Source organism: Orcinus orca, chromosome 7, assembly GCF_937001465.1.
Source record: "Orcinus orca chromosome 7, mOrcOrc1.1, whole genome shotgun sequence".
NCBI lineage: Eukaryota > Metazoa > Chordata > Mammalia > Artiodactyla > Delphinidae > Orcinus > Orcinus orca.
The window spans coordinates 120,578,420-120,601,744 of record NC_064565.1 but is presented as its reverse complement, the minus strand read 5'-3'; the positions used below and the strand labels follow the sequence as shown (position 1 = coordinate 120,601,744).

The window sequence follows — 23,325 nt, the reverse complement described above, 5'->3', positions numbered from 1 at the left end:
ATCCTGCCAGCCATTACGTCTATTTCAATGACATACTCAGGCACTGGGAAGATAACCACAGAGGGGCCTGTGGACCCATCCAGACAAATATTACCTAACCACCTGATTGCCGTGGGCCCTCACTTTGACCAGACCAATGGCATCCTGGACCTCTGGGAATCAGCAACAGTGCAGATTAGCACCCCACCCCCAAAACAAAGAGCTGGTGCCTCCTTTTCCCAGGCAGGCAGCCCTGGTGTGCGTGGAGCAAGATGGTGCAGGGAGAGGAAAGTCACAGGCCTTCCTCCAGAGCCGAAGGCTCCCCTCCAGCCACGGACCTGAGTCTGTGAACCAGGCTTCATCTGGAAAATGGTTGCCTGGCGGTGCTCTCCCAACCCACTGTGACCAGGCTGGGTTTCTGGACCCTGACCGTTAGAACTCGTCAAGGGAACATCCTAAGAGTTGTTTAGTTCCCACAGGGCCTTGGCGCCCAAGCAGGCCTAGAGGGTGAAACTTCTGTTCCAAAGGAAGCGCCTTAAGCCTCTAGAAAGCAACCCACAGCACTCTAACCACTTTATCTTTCCTGTGAGCTTGGGGACCAACTTGTGACGCCACGACACAGCTGAGGCCCAAGGCTGTCCACCAAGGTGCGGCCGGGGGTCCTGCCCAGGCTGGTGGCAGTGACACACCCCCTCTGGTCCACTGCACATCCCCTTCAAAATGCCACACAGGATGTACTTCTCATCTCCGGACACAATGAAGTTTTATTGTTTCCCGAAAGGATGCATTCTCAAATGTTCCAAAAAATACTTTATTCATTAAACAATATATCCATAATCTATAACATGATCCAAAAATACAGATATACATCTTTACATTATTTAATAAAAAGATTTACAATATTATCTTTCCTTTACAAAGAGAACATCAATAATTCCTTGAAAATACAATGTAACATTCATGTTAAAGCTGCATCATTTTGGATGAGATGTGGTATGATGAACACCACAGATACACACTAGGAAGGAACTTCACAGAACTCTCTCCTGAACGAGAACACTTTTCTTAGATGTCCTATTTTAAAATTCCTCTCGACACAGGTAATGAAGACCAACCACTGTTCACTGAAACTTGGGGAAAACCTGAAACCTTCCACACCGTGACAAGTGTCCCAGCCCCGCACCAGGGCAGGCCCTGGCTGTGGCTACACGGGGAAGCTGCTCTTCAGACAGCGTTATTGCTCGAAGCGGTCCTCGCCAAGGGCTGCCAGCGATGGGTCAGGAGGCAGGACTGACACGCAGCTGGCCACTGTCCCCACACACCCCTGCAACTCCCTCACACCCACCCCGTCACTGCTGCCTGGGGCTGCGTCCGGCGTCTGCTGCCCTGGGCAGACGGGAAGCCACCCGGCTCACGTGGCCCTGCCAGCACCAGGTTCATGTCCACCTGCTCGGGGGCCCAGCCTCCAGTGGGGACAGTCACACAGGCCTCGGTGTATGCGTCCCAGCCACGAGCCCCACGAGCTTGGCCACAGGGGCGGGGGGCTCAGTTTAACACCTGCTTTTATTGGTGCAGCACGAGTTCTCCTGCAGGAAAAAGAGGATGTTTCTCCAACTGCCGACAGATAAGACAGCAGTGGAAACAAGGGAACGACTCTGCTTCTCCTCTGCACGAGAAACCTCTTCCCTCACAAGTAAGCCCCACGGCCACAGAGGGCCGGCACTCTCGCTCTGCGACGGCCCAGGGCAGCCTCCACCTAGGTGATGGTCGGGCGGGGCTCCAGAGCAGCCTCCAGCATCAGCCCCGGAGCCTGGCGAGCATCCTGATGAAGGCGGCAGGCCTCAGACGACACCGCAAGCGGCGTGGGCTCCAGCCGACCCCTCGGGCCAGGACGTTCCCGACCACATGGCCACCAAGTGTCTTCTGTCACGGGCAGCACTGGTGTTCGGGGAGGCCAGACAATGCTCCAGGGACTCTTTCTACTCTGCTCCTGTTTTCCGTTTTCTCCTAAGCTACGTGCATATTATTTTGGTGATATTATTGTAACCAGCAAAAAGTAAACACTAGAAACATATAAGCACAGAAACTTTAAAAAAAAAAAAAAAAGGTCCACATGTGGGATGTTACACAGTGACAAGCAGGATGGTACCATCGGACTTTAAACAAAAGCTTAAGACAGAGAAGTCGGTCATCCTGCCTGGGAAACGACCGCGACCTCAGGAAACCAGGTGAGAATCCCAACTGAATCAGCCCGCAACCCACATCCACAAACACCGTCGCTTTCCCGCAATAACAGCGGGTGTGAAGTGTTCACAGATGAAGTGCAAATATTAAACTAGCTTCTAAAGAATCCCCACAGCTTACTGTACTTACCTATCTTCTCCACAAAAACTGGTAAAAGGGGGAAGAAAAATTTTTTTTCCACATTTATTCCCCACAATCCTTAAACACCTGTATTAACAAAACCCTAAGTTATTAAATACCAACGCCCCTGGGTTTCCAGCCAATGCTGAGACTGAGGGTGCTGACAGCACTCGTCCGGACACGGCCCCCCTTCTCTGGGGCAGCAGAATGGCATCGGGTCTAGAAAGCCGTGTGGCTCCGGGATCCCCCAGGGACAAGCTGCAGCAGCGGCCGACCCCCTACCCCACCCCCGGCCCGAGACTGGACAGGCCACACGTGCTGAACCGACCTGCCCACGGTCATCTGGGATCAAGTGCCACTCCGTCAGCTCCCTCCAGAAAGGACAGAGTCGGACACGGGGCGCAGGCGAAGCCCCACTGGGAAGCTCAGATGCAGACCCCAGCCAGACCCTGCTTTCATCTGCTGAATATTAACTAACTCTGCGGGGAGTGGTCCCGTCTAGGACACAGCCTCACAGGTTCCCTTCTGCTTTCTTTCCTCTCCTTGGTGAATATTAGAAAATAGGAGGAGCATCTATAGTAACAAGGCCTCAGGAGGAAGCGGGTGTATCATTCCAGACGGCCTTCCTTATAAAGAAAACAAGGTTCTTCGAAATTGGGAATCTCAGCCCCAAGTCTGTCTCATGGACTTCTGGCCTGAACACAGAAGCAGGTTTCCCCTTCCGTAAATGCACGCCGGAGGCTCTCAAGTCCGAGGACACCTGCAGAAGTCACGCTTTCTGGACCATCATGACACACGTAATCAACACACCAAAGGTACGCAACCTCCCCCAACTGTTACCAAAAAGACGGTTCAAAGTCGGTTTGGTGAATGCTGTTTAAAGAGAAAGGACACTCTAGTTTCCTAGCTTCATCCAGAATTGCTATTGTGGCACAAGAAATTCACAAATCACATCACAAAATTGTCTCCTCGATCTAAGCTGCCCATCTGCTGTGCAAATGAACAGGTTTCAAATCAGCCCCTAGCGGCTTGGACTCACTCCATATTCACACAGACCACTATCTTCATGCTACCACGATAATTCATCTTCACAGTAAAAACGCCAGGAATTCCCAGGGAAACAGAACATCAGCCCGTCTGCTGGGCCGTCTCTTATCGTTCGCTAATGGAGAGACGTTTACTCCAGAAAGTAAACCCCTCATGGAGGGAAGTGGGAGTCCAGACGAAAAGGCAGTGCACAGCGAAGCTGAGACCCCTGCCCACCCCGGGGAGAGCCGGCCCCTCCCAGGCTCGTCACCAGGCTCCACATGCACCGCTCTCAGTGAGGGTCAGAGGCGCCTGCAGTGGTGCCGGGCTCTCGGGGAGCAGCCCCGGGAAACCACAGACAGATGACCAGGGCTCACACCTCCAGCTGCAAAGCGATGGCAGTGTACCAGGCACGCACACCCCTCAAAGTCCTGGGGCCACTCGCTGTGACCGCCATGCTTGGGGCCAGGGGTCTCTACGAAAAGTCATGAGAATGGAGTCACTGTGGTAAGTCCCCTAGGGGCACTCCTCTGGGCAACAGGGCTCAGGTGGCTTCTTGTTTGTTTTAGGAAATATCCAGAATTACAACTGGCCATTGAGTTATTAAATATCATTGGAAACAAGGTCGTTTTAAAATGAAGATAAAATATTGCGACGTGAATGAAGGGATGTATTAACGTGCTCTTCGGGTCCAGGCGTCCGCCTCTTCCTTACTTCTTCTTCCTCCTTTCCTGAACACACCGTGGACAGAACCTGTGATGAGAAAGGCACAGTGAGGGGCCCTTTGCACGTGGGCAGCCAGACCCCGTTTCCAGGATGGCTGGACGCTGCTGAAACGGCACCAGGACAGAGACCCACAAACGCAGAGAGCGCAGCCTTCCCATCGGGGAAAAGCCCCCACGTGGGCCATTCCATCCAGCACGTCTGTTCTAAAGTCGGTGGATAAGATTCGGGTCGGCGAGCAGCATGGTGCTTACACACGGGCATTCCTCTGGATCAAGCTCACGGGTCCTCCCTGTGCGATGACACCGCCACTGGGACCGAACTGGAGGCGGGCAGTCGGGCGGGGCCCCTTAACCTGGCAGAGGAGCAGAGCCCCGCCCGCCCCACAGGGCTGAGCGGGCCCTGGTGGCCCTGGGTGAGCAGGTTCCAGAGCCAGAGACACAGGGGGCTGCTCTGGGTCCCTCCTGGGCCCTGGCAGCCCCGTAACAGAAGGGAGGCAGCTGATCCTGTGTGATGCAGCTGCCCCGGCCCCGGCCACCAGCACCTGGTCCAGGCCAGCGAGTGAGCCTGGCCCTGCCGGGCCCTGGGGTGGAGGGCAACGCTGCACCAGCGAGCACGGTGTGCAGACTCCCAGACACGGGCTCAGGTCTCAGACCTAGGCGGGAAGCAGCCTGCTCTCTGCCATCTCCCAGGGGAGCCCAGGGAAGTCGGGAGTTAGCAGCGGGCTGGGGCCGCGGCGCCCTGGCTTCCTGGCCGGCTCTGTGCGTCCCGCCCTGTTCCCAGCAAGTGATGGGCAGACCCTCTCCTCCCAGAAGGAAATGATTTTCCAGTGCTTACTAGACTCTTCCACCCAGAAGTCCCACAAACAACTCGAACCCACCACGTCCCAGTCAAACTCAAATTGCCCTCCCCGCCTCCTGTTCCCGGGACTTCGCTTCAGCGCAGGTCAGCAAAACCAGATTTCTATGCACACTAAAGCTGCCGCTGCCCACTGAACACAGGACAGAATAGACGGCGCCATGACCCACGGCACGTCTTCTCGATGGAACGGAAAACCCGCGGCACTAAGGGTGCCTGGCCTGCGCCTGGCCAAGACCTAGTTAACGTTCTTCGTCTTTCATCAGAGCTCCCCGGGGAAGAACTCCTCATTCTCTGTTTGCATCTGTAATCATCTCTGCCTCACTCAACAGTCAGAATGGCCGTGGTTTGGGGGAACAGGAAGTGCAGGTCACCTTCGATCAAGGCAGGGGTTGGAGCGCCGACTCTTTGCACAGTCGACTTACAGTCGGCCGTCCATACCTGCGGTTCCTCCACACCGCAGATCCAACCCACTGGGAATCACGGAGCACAGCAGTATTTACCATTGAAAAATATCTGCATCTAAGCAGTTCAAACCCATGTTGCTCACGGGTCCCTACATTATGCAAACGTAATAAAAGCCGCAACCCCGCGTGAGGCGGGTGGGTGTCCCCTGCAGCTCGGCCCCGGGGACCACGACCAGTGGCGGCAGGCAGGCCCCCAGCCCAGCCGCTCACCCAGTTCTCCAGGAAAGCCGGCGCCCATACTGACCATTTTCCTTTGGGCTTCGTGGTCAGGTCCACACAGGCGAAGTGAAACCACTCGATGGGGCACTGCAAGGCGAAGGAGGTGGTGGTCAGCCCCGCGCTCCGGGTGCCACCCGGGCGCCACCCGCCCTGAGGACGCCGCCCCAGGCCTCAGCGAGGCCCCACTCACATCCGGGTTGTCACAGCCGATCATCTCCCCGTAGGACACCTGGTGGCACAGGCAGTAGGTGGGCTCGTTTGGGTCCACGGGCATGTCCAGCACGTCAGAGGGATGCACCGACAGGATGGTATCGGTGAACTCCGACCTGCGCGGAAACAACAGCGGTGAGTGGGGGGGTAGAGGGACGAGCTGCCTCGGATGGCGCCAGACAAGGCCGTGCACGAAGGCGTGGGAGGGTGTCGGGGGGAGGCGCTCACCACTCAGCGTCCAGACCAGTCCCCCCAGGGACAGGAACCATGCCCAGCCCCGGCCCCCCGCCCGATGGGGCCTGCTCCCCAAGCTCCTCCCCCAGCCTGGGTCAGCCCCCGCAGCCTCCCGCGGCCTCTCCCCGGCCGGGGCAGGCACACGCCACCACCACCAGCGGACACCTGGCAATATCCGAGAACCCACCTGAGCCCATCCAGGCAGCCCAGGTGTCTGAGCAACCCTGGCTCCGCCAGCTCGCCCGGCACCTCCCCCACAAGAAGGGCCACCGCCTCGCCGCGAGAGCCACAGGAGCCCCTGCCCCCCTCGCCCTGCCCTGGCCCTGACCCCCAGGAGCCCACCACCACCCACCCAGCTGCCCACTGTCAGCAGGGCCGCCCTCACCTACCCACGCCAGGGAAGCGGCCTGTCGCCCTGCACTCCCCAGCTGCCCTCTGGGCTCCACCCACAGCCCAGCCAGACCCCTGCACTGTCCACACCGCCCTCCGATCTGCTGCCTGCGGCTCTGCAGCGCACACAGGGAAGGGCTCGTGGAATCGACTCTCATGTGTTTCGTTATTTAAAACAAAACCCGTGAGCTCAGGCTGGTGTAGACAAACAGTACGTTCCCACCAGTACAGAAAGAAAACCCTCCCTCCCCCACCCCCACCCCCAAAATAAAAAGTACAGGCGCAGATTCAAATGCGTACTTGCTAACCAAACACAGCAAGTCACACGAGGAACACGGCAAAAGGAAAGGTAGGACGTGGCGGCCGCCGGGCCATCTGAATACACTGACCCGGAAGGAAACGAAGAAAATCTGGTCCCCAAAGGGATTCACTGCTCATGTGCTCCCTGTGCACCGGAGTCTAGAAACACGCTGTGCCTTTGCGACCTGCCTCCCGGCCCAGCGAGGTGCCCTGGCCGCACACCATCCCTGACACAAGTATGCTCGGTGCCCATGCAGCTGCCACCCAGGGCCCTCCCTCTGTGTGGGCTCTGCTCTCCGTTTCTGGGAACGTCACGGAAACGCGTCCCGGCCCCTGTGCTTTCAAACTGCTTCAGGCACAGCCACGAGCAGGCCTTCGGGCTGGGGCGCTGTGTCACCGCCCGCAGGGTCCTGTCCTGCCGCCAGGGGCCTCCCTCCCAGGCGCCCCCCCGGGGAGTCAGTGCAAACCCCCGCGGCAGCCACCCACCAGCAGACTCAGGCCTCTCCTGCGGTGCTTCCCACCTCCGGCACAGACCTCGCCTCGTCTGCTCCGTGCCTTCTACTTGAGGCTCGACCACGCTGCACAGTTCCAGCTGCCGTGCAACCTGCGCCCGTCACCCCGGGTTCAAGGGCACTGGCCGGGTGCGTGGCAGTAGGAGAGGCTGCAGGGCTTGTGGGGACCCCCCAGCGAGGACACCTCCAGCCAGCAAGCAGGCCTGGGACCCCGCAACACCGCTCCTCCAGTCTGACCTGGAGGGGGCTCCGGGGTGGGAGGGTGGAGGGAAGCGGCCAGGAGGTCACGGGGGCTGAGCCCACGAGGACCCTTCTTGTTGGCCGAGCCCATCCCTGGGGCAGGCCAGGGCGACCCCTCAGGCAGCAGTGCTGCCCCTCGCTCCGGACCCCGGGACGTGGTGGGCACCCTTCACCAGCCACCCCAGGGAGCCCCACACGCTTCGCCCCCCACGCGCGTCCCAGGCGCTTCAGGACACGCCCCCCGACAGGCACTGCTACTCATCCTCAGGAGGAACGGCCCCCGCGTCCGCACGCAGATCCTGCCTGGCTCACGGGCTGTACAGACGGCAAGGACGTACCCGAGGTCTGGCGCTCGCCATTCAGGTGGCCCCCCTGCCTGGCCCCGCAGGGTGACAGGACCTGCCTCTGACCCTGGAACTGCATCACCCCAAGGCAGGCCGTGAAGCCACAGCACCGGCAGACGGGGTACACTGGCCCGCACCCGGCCCGTGGGTGTCCTGTCCTCTCCAGACACCGTCCCGGCCCCGTCCTGCCCCAATGGCTCCCGGGGACAGGGTGCCCCCGGTCACACAGCAGAGCGGGCCTTCAGGGCGGGCCTCAGCACCCCCGGCCCCCTCTGTCTGTAAACTGGGGCAGTCATGGCACCACCGCCCGGGGTGGCCGTGGAGAGGAAACGGTTCACGCAGAAGCGCCGGGTCCAGCCTGACTTACCGAGGGCTCTGCCAACGTTGCCACCCCTGACTACCCCTTCTCACCTGCCGCTGCTGCGGCCAGCGCTACGAACAGCAGCCAGCGACATGCACGCCAGCCCCCTCAGTGAGGGGCAGCTGCGGGCCCGGCCGGCTCCAGCGCGTCCGCAGAGACGGGGTGAGACACCCGGGTCATCCCCGAGGTCTGAGCCACGGCCAGGCACGTACTCGTCAGGGAGCCTCCCACTGCACCAGGGAGCCAGGGTCTTGTCCCTCCAAGGGGGCTCATGGAGAGGAAGGGACACAGGAGAACACCTGCTCATCCCCAGAGGAGGCCGGCACGCCCCCAAGCCCTAAGCAGGAAGGAGCAGAAAGGCGCGGAACACTGCTGCCACCACGAGGTGGAAGACAAACCCGACAGTGAGGTCACACTTCAAAGACACTGGACAGCTGTGCAGTGACACAGGCAAGATGCCCTAGGGCTGAGGAAGAGGCAGCAGCCGAGGGAGCAGGCCATCCATCTCCCGTGCTCAGCCGAGGCCCGGAGGCCCACTGGGGACCACACCGACTCTGCAGGACCCCGCACACACGGCCGTGACCCTACAGTCCACTTACTGACCCTGGGGCCATGCAGAGGCTGCAGAGTGACATCCCTGGTCTCTGAGCAGCCAGCCTCCTCCTCCAGGCCTCCGCAGGAAGGAAAGCCAAGCACCGCCCACAGACAGCCACTGCGGCAGCAAAACAGACACTCTGGCTTCTCCGTCAGGAGCCGGGAGGCCCCCTGCCACCTTCGCCACCCCGCCCCAAGCCTGCTCCATCTGCCTGGACCAAAGAAGGGCAAGCCCTCTCCACGTGCCTCCAAGGCCAGACAACGAGACAAGTACATGACGTGAAAAAGCAGGAGTGGTAACCACAGGGAAGTGGGCAGACAGAAGCAGATGCAGAGACGACCCAGATGTTAAAATTAGCAGAGAAGGGCTTTAAACACACATTAGGAAGAAAACGTAAGTAACAGGGATGCAAATATGGAGACTTTTCAAAAAGGAACTAAAATCCGTAAAAAAGGAATCAAATGGGGGCTCCAGAATGAAGACTACAGCGTACGCGGACTCACGGCCCTTGGCCAAGGCGGGCCTGGGGTGCGCGAGCCCACTCACACACAGGCTTCCTTCAGTGAGCACACGCTACAGCGCTACGCGACCCGTGGTCGGATGAACCCTCGGATGTGGCACCTCAGACTCAGAGGGCTGCCTGTAAGGTGATACACGGACTTCCAACTGCATGGAGGGCTGGTGCCCCCAGCCCCACACTGTTCAAGGGTCACCTGTAACGTTTATGGCCTCATCCGTCTGCAACGGACACAGCCTAACTGTTCCCACACAGTCAACAAACATCCCCCATAAGGCAGATGCTTTCAATCACCTCTGACACAGGTCTCATGGCCCAGCATTAAATGTCCTGCCAGATCTACAAAACCGGCTTCAGTAAGAACACACACAGGTCAGTGCATTCCCCAGGATCCCCCTGCAGAGCAGACAAGAAGGAGACGCACCGTCTAAATGCTCAACAAAGAGGCTCTCGCGAGGGTTCACATCTCATCAGCAACATCCAGACTCTGGAGAACGCTACAAGCCAAACAGCGCAGGTCCTTCAAGAAGGAAAATTATGAAGAAAAGAAAGGGATGGAGAAAAACTTACGCATTAAAGAAACTTTACCTAAACAAAGACCCTGACGAAATAACAGGTACTGAACTGCCCGCCTACTATGAACAAGTAGAAAACTGGACAAGACACCTGAAGTAGGAGTTACCAGACACTACACAGAAGGCAGCACAGGACAGCGATCCTGAGAAGGTAAACGAGCCAGGTGAGACCTATGACCTTCTCAGCTTTCTGCCCGGAGGTACTTTCCACACGCCAGTCCTTAGAGAGGAGCAAAAGCCTGCATGTCTAGAAGGAGGGAAAAACCAAAGCTCAGGGAGGGTGGGGCTGCTGGAACTTGGGGGCAGGGTGCTGGAAAGGAGGAAGCTAGAGGAAGTGCACTCCGGAAATCTGCAAACAGATCCATTTGAGTTTTTAGCTAAAGATTAAGCTGCCCGTGCACGGACTGACAATCCACAAGGCCAGGCAGAGAATACCAGGGACCCGTGAGCTGAACAATTCCCAGAGCTCACACGCAGCCTGGGCAACATTCAAGTTCCAACCAGCCAGCATGGAGAGACCTCGTCAAACACCAAATACATTCAGAGGAGAACACAGAAGGGTCACACCTTAGCAGGAGGGTTTAACCAACCCTAGAGTAAAGGCTGCTCTAACCTAGGGGTTGGCAAAATACAGCCTGCAGTTGGCTGCCTTTTCTACAAACAAAGTGTTAATGAAACACAGTCACATCATTCATCTACACACTTTCTGTGGATGCTTTCAATAGTAAACAGCAGAGTTGAGTGGTCACAACAGAGACAATACGGCCTACAAGCCTGAAATATTTACTATCTGGCATATTAAGAGAAAGGCTTTTTTTAACCAACGTTAAAAATGTGCCTACAAAGGATCAAGCTGCTCCACAGGTGATTAAACTAGTGACAAAAATTTAAATGAATTTTTAAAATTCAACACCCGTTAAACGAAGACAACAAAATCCTGATATTCAACCACATAACACTGACACTGTCTTAACAATGAGTCAAAACTTACTAGATGGGGGCTTCCCTGGTGTTGCAGTTGTTAAGAATCTGCCTGCCAATGCAGGGGACACGGATTTGAGCCCTGGTCCGGGAAGATCCCACATGCTGCGGAGCAACTAAGCGCGTGCACCACAACTACTGAGCCTGCGCTCTAGAACCTGTGAGCCACAACTACTGAAGCCCGCATGCCTAGTGCCTGTGCTCTGCAACAAGAGAAGCCACCGCAATGAGAAGCCCACGTACCACAACAAAGAGTAGCCCCCGCTCGCAGCAACTAGAGAAAGCCCACACGCAGCAACAAAGACCCAATGCAGCCAAAAGTAAAATAAATTAAATAAATAAAAATTAAAAAAAATGCTAGATGGACTTCCCTGGTGGCACAGTGGTTAAGAATCTGCCTGCCAATGCAGGGGACATGGCTTCAAGCCCTGGTCCGGGAAGATCCCACATGCTGCAGAGCAACTAAGCCCATGCGCCACAACTACTGAGCCTGTGCACCACAACTACTGAAGCTCGTGCGCCTAGAGCCCATGCTCCGCAACAAGAGAAGCCACCACAATGAGAAGCCCGTGCACCGCAACAAAGAGTAGCCCCTGCTCGCCGCAACCAGAGAAAGCCCACGTGAAGCAACGAAGACCCAATGCAGCCAAAACTAAATTTTAAAAAAATTACTAGACATGTGAAGGAGGAGGAAAATGTGATTTACAACCAGAGAAAAAGCAGTCAACAGAAACAGACCTGCCAAACTCATCAAAATGTATGCATTAAATATATACTGTTCTTTGTATATCAATCATACCTTAATAAAGCAGCTTTAAAACAACAACAAAAAGAAATAGACCTGGAAATGACAGAATCAGAAGAGAAAGTTTTTTAAAAAGCTGTTGTAAAATGATATATTCAAAGATATAAAGGAAAATATATGTGTAATAACAGAAATGGCAAGTATATAAAAAAAGAAACAGAACTTCCTGATAAGAAAATTTCTTAAATCAAAGATTCACTAAAGGAGATTAAGATTAAATTAGACAACAAGGAAGAAAAGACTTGAAGATAAAGTAATAGAAACTATCCAAATGGAAGTGTAGAAAGAAAATTTCTGACAAAATAGTAAGCAGAGCCTCAGTGATCTGTAGGAAAATATCAAGCTAACACACATATATGATTGGAGTCCCATAAAAAGGACAAAAGAGAGCAGAAAAAAAATTTGAAAAACTGGCTGAAAAATTACAAATTTGATGCAAACTATAAACTAACAGTTCCCAGAAGCTCAATGAGCTCCAAACAGCAAACACACAAAAAACACACACGAGGACACATCATAATTAAGTTGTTAAAAATCAAGTTGCTGTGGACTTCCCTGGTGAAGCAGTGGTTGAGAATCTGCCTGCCAATGCAGGGGACACGGGTTCGAGCCCTGGTCCAGGAAGATCCCACATGCCGTGAAGCAACTAAGCCCTGCGCCACAACTACTGAGCCTGCGCTCCGGAGCCTGCGAGCCACAACTACTGAGCCTGCATGCTGCAACTACTGAAGCCCATGCACCTAGTGCCCATGCTCCACAACAAGAGAAGCCACCACAGTAATAAGCTGCGTACCACAACGAAGAGCAGCCCCCGCTCGCCACAATTAGAGAAAGCCCGCGTGCGGCAATGAAGACCCAACACAGCCAAAAATAAATAAATAAAACAAATAAATTTTTTAAAAAATCAAGTTGCTAAATGGAAACCTTAGAAGCAGCAAAAATAAACAAAGCCACTTATATACAGAAGAACAAAGATAAGAATTATCACTAATTTCTCATCAGAATCAATGCAAGATGGAAAACAACAGGACATCTTTAGTGATGAAAGAAAAAAAGAAGTCAACCTGAAACTTTATATCCAACAAGAATATCCTTCAAAGATGGAAGTGAAATAAAGATATTTTCAAAGAAACAAAAACAGAAAATTCATCACCATCAGCAAACCTGCACTGTAAAAAATGTTAAAGAGGGCTTCCCTGGTGGCGCAGTGGTTGAGAGTCCACCTGCCGATGCAGGGGACACGGGTTCGTGCCCTGGTCCGGGAAGATCCCACATGCCGCGGAGCAGCTGGGCCCATGAGCCATGGCCACTGAGCCTGCGCGTCCGGAGCCTGTGCTCCGCAAAGGGAGAGGCCACAACAGTGAGAGGCCCGTGTACCGCAAAAAAAAAAAAAAAAAAAAAAATGTTAAAGAAAGTTCTTCAGGCAGAAGAGAAATGATACCAGATGGAAATCTGCATCTACATAAAGTGAAGGGCATTGGAAATGGTAAATATATGGACTAACTATAAAACTTTTTCTCATATTTTAAAATGTTTAAGATAAGCAATGATTTAGACCTAAAACAATAACAACAATAATAACAACAATATATTCAGAGACTTATGTCATACGTAGAAGTAAAATTTTTGATAATAGCACAAAGGACAGGAGGCAGAAAACAAAAGAATACTCATGTAGGCTCTTACATTAAACATGAAATAGTACAATATTATTTGAAATTCTTTGTGATAAGTTAATGAAACAGGGTATACACACTTGAATAGTCCTTAAAATGGAATACTGAAGAAATTCCCTGGTGGTCCAATGGTTAGGACACAACACTTTCACTGTCAGGGACCTGGTTAGATCAGGGAACTAAGATCCCACAAGCCATGCTGCGCAGCCAAAAAACAAAAAACAAAAAAATAAATAAAATGAAAACTAAGACTTCTTTGAGATACCATTGACACCCACTTAAAAAAAGTGGAATACTGAAAAAATACATGATTAATCCAAAAGAAGACAGGAAAAGAACAGATGGGACAAGGAGACAACTAATAGCAAGATAGTAAATTTAAATCCAACCATATCACTAATTACATTAAATCTGAATAGTCTAAACAGTACAATGAAAAGAAGGAAATTTTCAGACTAGATAAAAAAGCAACACTCAATTATTTGCTGCTTTCAAGAAACTCACTCTAAATACAAAAACACAAATGTGGTGAAAGTAAAAGAATGAAAAAGGGAAAAAACACCATGTAAAAACTCACTGTAAGACACTTGGAATGGCTATAGTAATATTAGACAAAACAGACTTCAAAACAAAGAAGGACAACAAAATAAATAATGATAAAGGAGTCCATTATTTTTAAAAAACCTAAATGTGTATGTACCTCCAAGTAACAGAGCTTCAAAATATATGAAGCAGAAACTCACAAAGCAGGAGGAGAAATAGACAAATCCATGTCTAGAGTTGGTGATCTCAACACTCTTCTCTCAGTAATTTATACAAGTAAACAGAGTATCTGTCAGGATACATAAAACTTGAACAGTGCTGTCAACCAAGTTATATAATTGACATCCACCCAACAACAGTAAGATACACATTGCTTTCAAGTATATATGGAACATTCAGAAAAACAGACCATAAACCATAACCTAAAACTTAATCACTTTCAGATAATTTCAATTACAGAAGTTCTCTGATCACAGCAAAATTAAATTAGAAATTGAAATTAGAAAGTTACCTGGAAAATCTCAAATTATTTGGAAGCTGAGAAACATACTTCTATATAAGCTACGGGTCAAAGAAAAATCACAAAAGAAAATTTTAAATATTCTGAATGGAATAAAAACAAAAACATAACATATCAAAATTTGTGTGACACAGCTAAAACAGTAATTAGAAGAAAGTTTATAGCTTTAAATATTTATATTAGAAAAGAAGGGAAGTATGAAAATCATACTAAACTACTAAGCTACTTCTACCATAAAAAGCTGGAAAAAGAAAAGCAAAATAAATCCAGGCTAAGTAGGAGGACAGAAAGAAAAAAGATATTAGCAGAAGTAAGCGCAATAGAAGACAAACAGTAGAGAAAAAAAACTCAATGAAACCAAAAGCTAGTTTTCTGAAAAGATCAAGGCAAAATGAGAGAAGACATAAATCATCAATTTCAGGTCTAAAAGAGTGAGCATCAGTACAGAACCTACAACATCAGAAGAATAATAAAGGAATATTATGAATAACTTGATGTCAGTAAGTGTGACAACTTATATGAAACAACAAATTCCTTGAAAGATGTAGATTACCAAAACTGACTCAAGAAGAAATAGAAAGGTTGACTAGTTCTATAACTTTAAAGAAGTTGAATACAGCATCAGACTGTATACTTAAAATGAAAACATTTTATTGTTATGTAAATTATTCCTTAATGAAGTTAATCTAAAAGGTTAAAAAAAAAAAGCAACAAGACTAAACTATAGGGTCCAGGAGTGCACTGTGTCAGGGACAAAACTACAAAGAAAGAATGGAAGTGAACACCCTGTCTGTGTGGGTCGTGTGTGTCTGGAGCTGAGGAAGTGGTGATTCTGAAGGGGCACAGGGAAGGGCCCCCCAGGGAGCGTTAGTCACCGGCCAGGCAATGATTACAAGGAGGTGCCTCTTACAGTAATTCGTTAAACCACACGTTTGTTGTGTGGTCTTCTGCATCTGTGCATTACTTTACAATACAAAGACACTATTTGGGGTTTGTTTTTTTTTAAAGATAAAAGTTTAAACACTAGGTTTAAGAACCAAAACTTTTCTTTTGTCGAAAACTAACTCTTCTGAGCTCTCCCCATAACTGTCAGAATCATCTCCACAGAAGCCACTTGGCATTTTAGCATCTCCTATGAAGCAATGTTACACTATCTTGGAGGATGAAGCATCCCATTCATATTCTATGAAGCTATCTTGGCGGGTAGGGGGTAGCGAGTGAGAGAGTACTTTAAATGAAATATTCTGAAGTTCAAGTTAAATGACATGGATATTTAATAAATGCAGTCACACAATTTAAAAATGAATACATCTAAAACATGTATTTATATATAAAATGATCAACAGATGTGTATTCAACTACTAGGAAGTGGCTTAGCTTGAACCGCACCAAACATCACCGTGTCTCTTAAGAGGCAGGGCACGCAGTGGCTAAGAGAATGGGTTCTGGAGTCAGACCGCCTGGTGCAAACCCAGGAGCTCTGAAGCCTCGGTCTCCACGACTGCAACACTGCTCCCTCAAGTTGCCGTGAGGACCAACTGACCCGACACGGGCAAAGCAGGAAGAGCTGCAGCACACCTGGCACGGGCAAAGCAGGAAGAACTACAGCACACCTGGCATGGGTAAAGCAAAAAGCTACAGCACACCTCGCACAGGTAAGCACTTCCTCAGCCTTAGCAGTCACCGGTGTTTCCATCCTGAGCAAATACCAATGGTGTTCTTCAGGGAAAAAGAGAAAAAAAGCACCTCTCACCCTCCTTTATGCTTCTTCTTCTTTGGGGTGTCTTCTTCTGAGGTCCTCCTGCCACGACCCCGGGAGCCCCTCTTTTCTTTCTGACCTCGACCTTCTGAAACAATAAAGACCACAACTTTGTTCACAGATTTCACTGAAGCAGGACAAGATTTACCCAAATATGATATTTACCATAATGTTCCTAATACACTTATCAGACAAAATTCTTCAGAACTCCATAGTTAACAGTAATAAAATGAAGAAAAATTAACAGACTTGCTTTTTAGCCCCCGTCCTCCAGAGCTTTCGAAGTCGCTGCCCTCCATCTTGTCCTTCAGGTCCGCCTCGAAGCGAGCCAGGTCCGCATCAAGCCTCCGGATGTGCTTATCCACCTACACAGAAGGATGCTCACACATTCCGTTCGAAACTCAGAGCAAAACGCCTCAGGGTCACAAATGCTCCTGACGTCAAGCAGAAAGCACTGTCTGGCCCTTAAATTGAGTCTAGAAGTAACAACACTCTGCTAGAACAAGGCATGCTATTTCCAACTTGATGCAAGGGTCTTTTTTCCCCACATTCTGTTCCCCATCAACAGAATAAATCCTACTCAGGGAAAAAACCTTGAAGGCAGGCAACGATGAGAAACAGAGCCGTAAGATGCAATGAAGTAAAGGGCTGAGGACCTTGGATACTAGACCCTGACGTAAAATGTGAAGAGCTATAGGTTCGTCAACAGAAAATGACATTTGAAGATGGAGTTCAGGACGGAGCTGGAAGGAAGGACCGCACAGAACTGCCCGTGACAGAGGGGATGCTCCTGTAGCTAAAAGGACGTCACAGCACCAGCTGGCTGGTGACAGCCGTCCAACACCGTCCATCACGGCCCCCGACTGGAAATGAACCACAGTCCTAAGCTTCATTACACGTCAGAGAGAAAACGGACTGTCTTAAGGACGTTGATCACACCTAACTCCTTGGAAGACAGGCTGATTACTCAAAGGATTTAGCACTTTGGAGCATCGAAGTCCCAAACATCAGCATTAAGGTCTCCTCCTAGAGGATTCTTTCTCAAATACAACTGATTTCAGGCTTTTAAAAAATCACTGTTTAGGGCTTCCCTGGTGGTGCAGTGGTTGAGAGTCCGCCTGCCGATGCAGGGGACACGGGTTCGTGCCCCAGTCCGGGAAGATCCCACATGCCGTAGAGCGGCTAGGCACGTGAGCCATGGCCACTGAGCCTGCGCGTCCGGAGCCTGTGCTCCGCAATGGCAGAGGCAACGGCAGTGAGAGGCCCGCGTACCGCAAAAATAAATAAATAAATCACTGTTTAGGGCTTCCCTGGTGGTGCAGTGGTTGAGGGTCCGCCTGCCGATGCAGGGGACGCGGGTTTGTGCCCCGGTCCAGGAAGATCCCACACGTCGCGGAGCGGCTGGGCCCGTGAGCCATGGCCGCTGAGCCTGCGCGTCCGGAGCCTGTGCTCCGCAACGGGAGAGGCCACAACAGTGAGAGGCCCGCGTACCGCAAAAAAAAAAAAAAAAAAAAAAAAAATCACTGTTTTATTGGGGGAGGCAAGGACGGGAGCCTCACTACACGACCTCATGTGCGTCGCAGAACGGCTTTGTGCCACCTTGCAAACCCCAAGAGAAGCGGAATTGAAAGGAAATTGGACAAAACCAATTCTAGGACTTTACCTAAAGCTGACAAAAACAAGCATTAAAAGTACATATAAATGAACAAGCAAAACGGGCACAGGACACAAGACCACAGAAATGGTCCCAGGACGAGGACTCCTCCAACGTGCACTTTCTCTAGCGGCATCGCTCTATCGCTGCCCGGCCTCCACCTCGACGCCCCGTTTCCCGAGCAGCCTCCCCCTTGCTGCGTGAAAGCGAGGAGCGCGTCCGAGGGGAGGCCCCGCCCCCGCCCCGCCCCCCCTCCTCACCATCTCGTAGGTCTGCATGGCCAGCTGCACCTTGTCGTCGCTGTACTCCCTGCACTTGCTGTAGGCGCTCTGGATCCTCTGCAGGTGCTCCACGCGCTGACCCGGAGACAGAGTCTTCACCGTGGAGATATACTCTGCAGCCAGGATGTCAATCTCGGCTTTCTTGTCTGATAGAGTAATGGGCGAAAAGCCAGGACACGTTCACCAGACTGGCAACCAATAAAGCCTGACAACGACAAGTGCCAGCAAAGAAGTGGCTGGCCCACTGGCCGCCGGTGGCGGGCACCGCCTTCCCAAACACTCTGGATCAGCGAGACAAGCAGACACCCCGACCAGGGCAGTGCGCCCACGACAGTCCCAACGTATGACGCTGCCCCAGCAAGGGTTCATCGTGCCCTCTTGGACTCTCAAGTTTGAAGAGTCCATTTATTATTGTTTGAATAATAAATGATGTGCTCACCTTACCTATGACCCGGCAGGCTACTCTCAGGTACATACCCTAAAGATTTAGAGGCCAGGGCACACATGGGAAAACATTCATGACTGCAGATAACAGAAAACAAGCCAAACGTCCAATCTACAGTAAAACAGATAAATAAGCTGTGGTCCGTTCACACAACAGAACGCTACCCAGCAACAAAAAACCAAACAACATCGGTTAATCCCACAAAAGGTGGCACTGAGCGAGAAAAGCAAGACACAAAGGAAAACACACTGTATGATTCCATTGATGTTAAAGGCAAAGACAGACGCAACTCTTAACTCTTTGGTTTAGAGAGGTGAGAAAACCATTCTTGCAGGTGAAAACTCAGGGTGTATCCCCTGGGGAAGGGTGGCCTGCTCATGAGGATCACACAGGCCCCCAGGCACTAGAGGCTCCTTTTCTCCATCTGCAGAGAGGTTCTCCGCGTGCTATTTGCTAAGCAATCTACAAATGTTTATGCTTATTTCTGAATACAAATGCTTTATCTCACCATAAAAGAAACCTCTGCATTCACTAGTCAGGAAGCTGTTCCTTAGTGAAAAACCACAGCTATTCCAATCTTGCAAAACATGTGCCCAGCACAATGAGTGAAAAAGTGCCCATACCCAAGCACACCACCATGAAATGTAAACCTCAGGGATAAAGAGAAAAGCCTAAAAGCTTCTAAACAGGAAAGGGAAAAAAAGATCACATATTCAAAGGATGAGAAACCCAAATGACATCAGACTTCTCAACAGCAACACAGAAGCTAGGAGACAATGCAGCAACGCCTGCCACATTCTGGGGGAAATGCCTGTCAATCTGGAATTCTATACCCAGCCAAACCATTCACTGCTGCATTTTCAGACATGCAATGGTATAAGAAATTTACCCTGCCGTAAATTTCTTTCTGGAAGCTCCCAGAGAAAACGCTCCTCTGAAACAAACGGGCAAATCAAGAAGTAGTATGTTTACAGCCTAGGAAACAGGGCTCCATGCCGAAGAGGAGCAAAGGGAGAGCCTAGGAAGACCTAGGGCAAGGCGTGCGCGGCAGGCCCGGAAACTGTCGGCCCGGACGGGACCGCAGGACAGAGGCTCCAGGAGAGGTCTCCATGCAGAGCACACACAGAACTGGCAGGTAACCTGGTGCAGCAGGCACCCTGAAAACGAGGAAAACAAAACCAACAAGAAAAGCAATTAAGAACTTCAAGAAAAAGACAGTTACTCCAAACAGGGCATGTGAGCATAGCATATGGTAAACTACCGACACAGCAGCCCAGGAAAGAAACAGCATCACTGGACAGCACAGCATCACCACAGTTCAAATTCTAGTCCATTACACCCAGGAGACAGGGGGAGGGAGCTGTGTGCGCATGAACCGAGCAGGGCACAACTGGAGACGTAAGTCTTCACTTTTTGTAGTAACTGAATAGATAAAGTCTAAAACCAAAAGGAAATAAAGTAAGAAATAGCAGCAAAAATGAACTGTTTAGAAACAGGGAGTTAAAGACCAAAAGATCTGAAAGGACTAACTGTTTAAAATAGGTACACAGTTTGAAAATAGAAAATCTTTTAAAGGAAAGAAAAGGTAACAAATATTTTGACTGCGGGAGGGGATGACGATTATAAAGATGTGACATGGAGACGTGTAGGGACACAAGGGACTAAGTTTACTTTAAAGACCCAGCACTAGGGGCTTCCCTGGTGGTACAGTGGTTAGGAATCCACCTGCCAGTGCAGGCGACAGGGGTTTGAGCCCTGGTGCAGGAAGATCCCACACGCCACGGAGCAACAAAGCCCATGTGCCACAACTACTAAGCCTGCGCTCTAGAGCCTGTGAGCCACAACTACTGAGCCCACAAGCCACAACTACTGAAGCCCGTGTGCCTAGAGCCCGTGCTCCACAACAAGAGAAGCCACCGCAATGAGAAGCCCACGCACCGCAACAAAGAGCAGCCCCTGCTCTCCACAACTAGAGAGAAGCCCGCGCGCAGCAACAAAGACCCAACGCAGCCAAAAAAAAAAAAAGACTCAGCACTCTCTCTGACACACTACCCAACACCTGCGGCCCAGGCTGGACAGCAGCCCCACTGCCCCAGGTCCCTGGAAGACCAGTACACCACCCCCTGGATCCCGGTGCTCCGCTCCTGGACTTGGGGAGCTGCTCCCCACACCCTGGCTCTTCTGAAAGGTCTGAACCCACCTTCTGTCCTCTGGTCCAGCTCTCGCATCAGCTGGAAGTTCCTCTGAAGCTCACAGGGTAGGTTCTCAATACCTGAAACACAGACACATGCTTCTCAACAGCAGGACAAAACCCCACCTTCCAAGCTTCATACTTCAAGGCTACAAACAATAAGCCCACTCCGGCTTCTGTTTCTCTTAGAGTTTGGAGAGCAGAAGAATCAAGGTATCTTTTTTCAGGGACACGAGTCCAACATTAAAGACAGCGGGGAATCCAGCCCTCCCCTATTTCACACTGGTAATCGGCTGACGTGCTTCAGAACTTGTCAGAAACTCGAGAAGCTAGAGGCGAACAGAGGGCAGAGGGAGGAAGGTGCCTGTGCGACTCTCCCACCGCAGACCCCAGGCCGCTCCTCCCGTGCAGACGCCCCACAACAGAGAACAAGCCCAAACCCCAGGGTCCTCCTTGCTCTCCTCCCACTCTACTCTGAACTCAGGGCATTGGGCGGTGCCCACCAGGGCTGTACGGTAGAACTTCATGCCAAGACAGAGCCTCCCGACACAGCACGCACTGGCCACACAGGGCTACTGAGCACCTGACATGGGGCCAGTACAACTGAGGGACCGAACTTCTCATTTTACTTGAGTTTATTTAAAATCAAACAGACCGTGCGGGACAGCAGAGGTAAGGACCCTGCCCTACACTGCTCTCCTGTCCGCACGGCCGGGCTCCTGGTCCAGGCCAAGCTCCCCACCTGCCCGCAGCCAGGACGGGCCCCCTCCACAGATGACCGCTCCAAGAGCCCTGACTGTACAAAGCTGCTGCGTAAGCCCCAGGGCTTCCCAGCTCACACAGAGAGCGGGACAGACCCACCCATGGCCTCCCCGGGGGCTCCCCTGCTGTCCTACCAGGGCTCTCAAGACAGTGCCACCCCTGCACTCTCAGACCTGCTGGGCTCCTTTGTGACCTTTAAACTTTTGTGAACTTTTAAAAACTCTCTCTCTCCCATTTGAGAGCCAGTTCCAGGAAAACAGGGATCATGTCTGCTTTCTTGGCACACAGCAGGTGCTCAGGGAGTGAGCAGGGGCCTCCGTCCGCAAGCCTTCACATGGGTGTCCCTCACAGGACAGGAATCGTGTTCCTCAGACCCTCCTCCTGGGGCCCCCTGGGCAGGCACCGGGTCAGAGGAGGGCAAGCCACAGCACCCAGAACAGGCACCTGGGTGTAGGTCTCTCCAGTGACGATGGTGGGGAAGCCCCTCCCTCCACGGTGCTCTCCGGCCCAGGACGCTGTGCTCAGGTTGGGCCATGCCTGGGAGACCCCCTTGGGGAGGGCTGGATCCCCACTGTCTTCCCCGGAGCCGGGGTTCACTCCCTACTCTCAGCAACCTCGGGTGGGGGTCTGGGCGCCCAGGCCCGGATGAGTGAAAATCCCCAGTGCAGCACAAGGCTCCAGAGTTACCAGGCAAAATCCCCACCAGCCCGCATCCCCAGGCTATGCCCCCGCCAGGGCCAGACTGGAGTCGGACCGCAGAGCTCAAACGTGGGATCGCCACTCTCCAGTGAGTGACCTTGAGAAGCTACTTAGCCTCTGACGCAGCATCACCCACGCTGTGAAATGCGGCAAATAACCACCTGCTCAGGAGTCCTCCAGAGGGTGCAACCTGTGGCACGCCTCGGGACGTTGGCCCACTCTGATGACCACTGCCTTGAACATCCTACCCACACGTCTAAGTACCGCCCCCAACCCCCTGCGCAAAGACAGGTGCCCTCAGAGACCCTCCGCGCCATCATGCCTTGCAGATGCACGAACTGAGGCTTGGAAGCGGACTCCCAGGTCACAGCACAAACAGGCACAGAACCCAGAACCCTCAGGCCCTGGGCCCCCCAAACCCGGCCCAGAGTCCCAAGGGACTGAGACTCGACCACCTTAGTGGGTCACCGCGGTGGGGGCGGGTCCGGGAATGGGCGGGACGGGACTCGGAGGGGCGGGGCCTAGATAGAGAGGGCGGGGCCAGGGCGGAGAGGGCGGGCCCGACGACGAAGTTGGCGGGGCCTAGTGAATGAGGGGCGGGGCCCAGCCAAGGAAGACGGGTCCTAGGGACGAGAGAATGGGGCCTATGGCGAAAGTGGGCGGGGCTGAGCCTGGGAGGGTGGGGCCGAGCCGCGTTGGCCCCGCCCAGCACCCGCCGGCCCCCGCCCCGCCGTGACGCACCTGGAATTGGCGCGGCCGTGACGGCGGGACCCCGCGCCGCACCCCCAGTGCCCCTCCCTCGTGGGCCCTCCCGCCCCGCGCGTGCCTCAGCCCCTCCCGCCGCCTCCGGGCCGTCCCGCCGCCCCCACGTGCCCCGGGGTCCGCACGTGGAGCCTAGTGCGCGGGGCGGGGGGGACGCGGCGGGGGCGGCCCGGCCAGGGCGGTGGGCCTAGGGGGCGCGGGGGCCGCTTACTGTCCAGGTAGTGCTCCAAGTACATGGCGGTCGCCATCTTCGTCCGCGGCCGCGCTCTGGGTCTGCGCGGGCGGTGGCCCCGCGAGAGGCGGAGGCGGGGCCGGCGTGGTCACTATTAATGA

General features: G+C 52.6%; 1 protein-coding gene across 1 annotated transcript; it reads right to left on the bottom strand.

Moving 5' to 3' along the window:
* Positions 1 to 774: 774 nt before the first annotated feature.
* On the bottom strand, positions 775 to 23,302 carry ING5 (inhibitor of growth family member 5). The gene is made up of 8 exons (XM_004262515.3): positions 23,204 to 23,302; positions 20,779 to 20,850; positions 18,113 to 18,279; positions 16,452 to 16,563; positions 16,193 to 16,286; positions 5,827 to 5,962; positions 5,662 to 5,723; positions 775 to 4,122 (listed from the first exon to the last, which is right to left on the bottom strand). Exons 1-8 carry the CDS (start codon positions 23,238 to 23,240, stop codon positions 4,080 to 4,082), a joined length of 723 nt encoding a protein of 240 aa, XP_004262563.1. The 5' UTR covers positions 23,241 to 23,302; the 3' UTR covers positions 775 to 4,079.
* Positions 23,303 to 23,325: the final 23 nt, after the last annotated feature.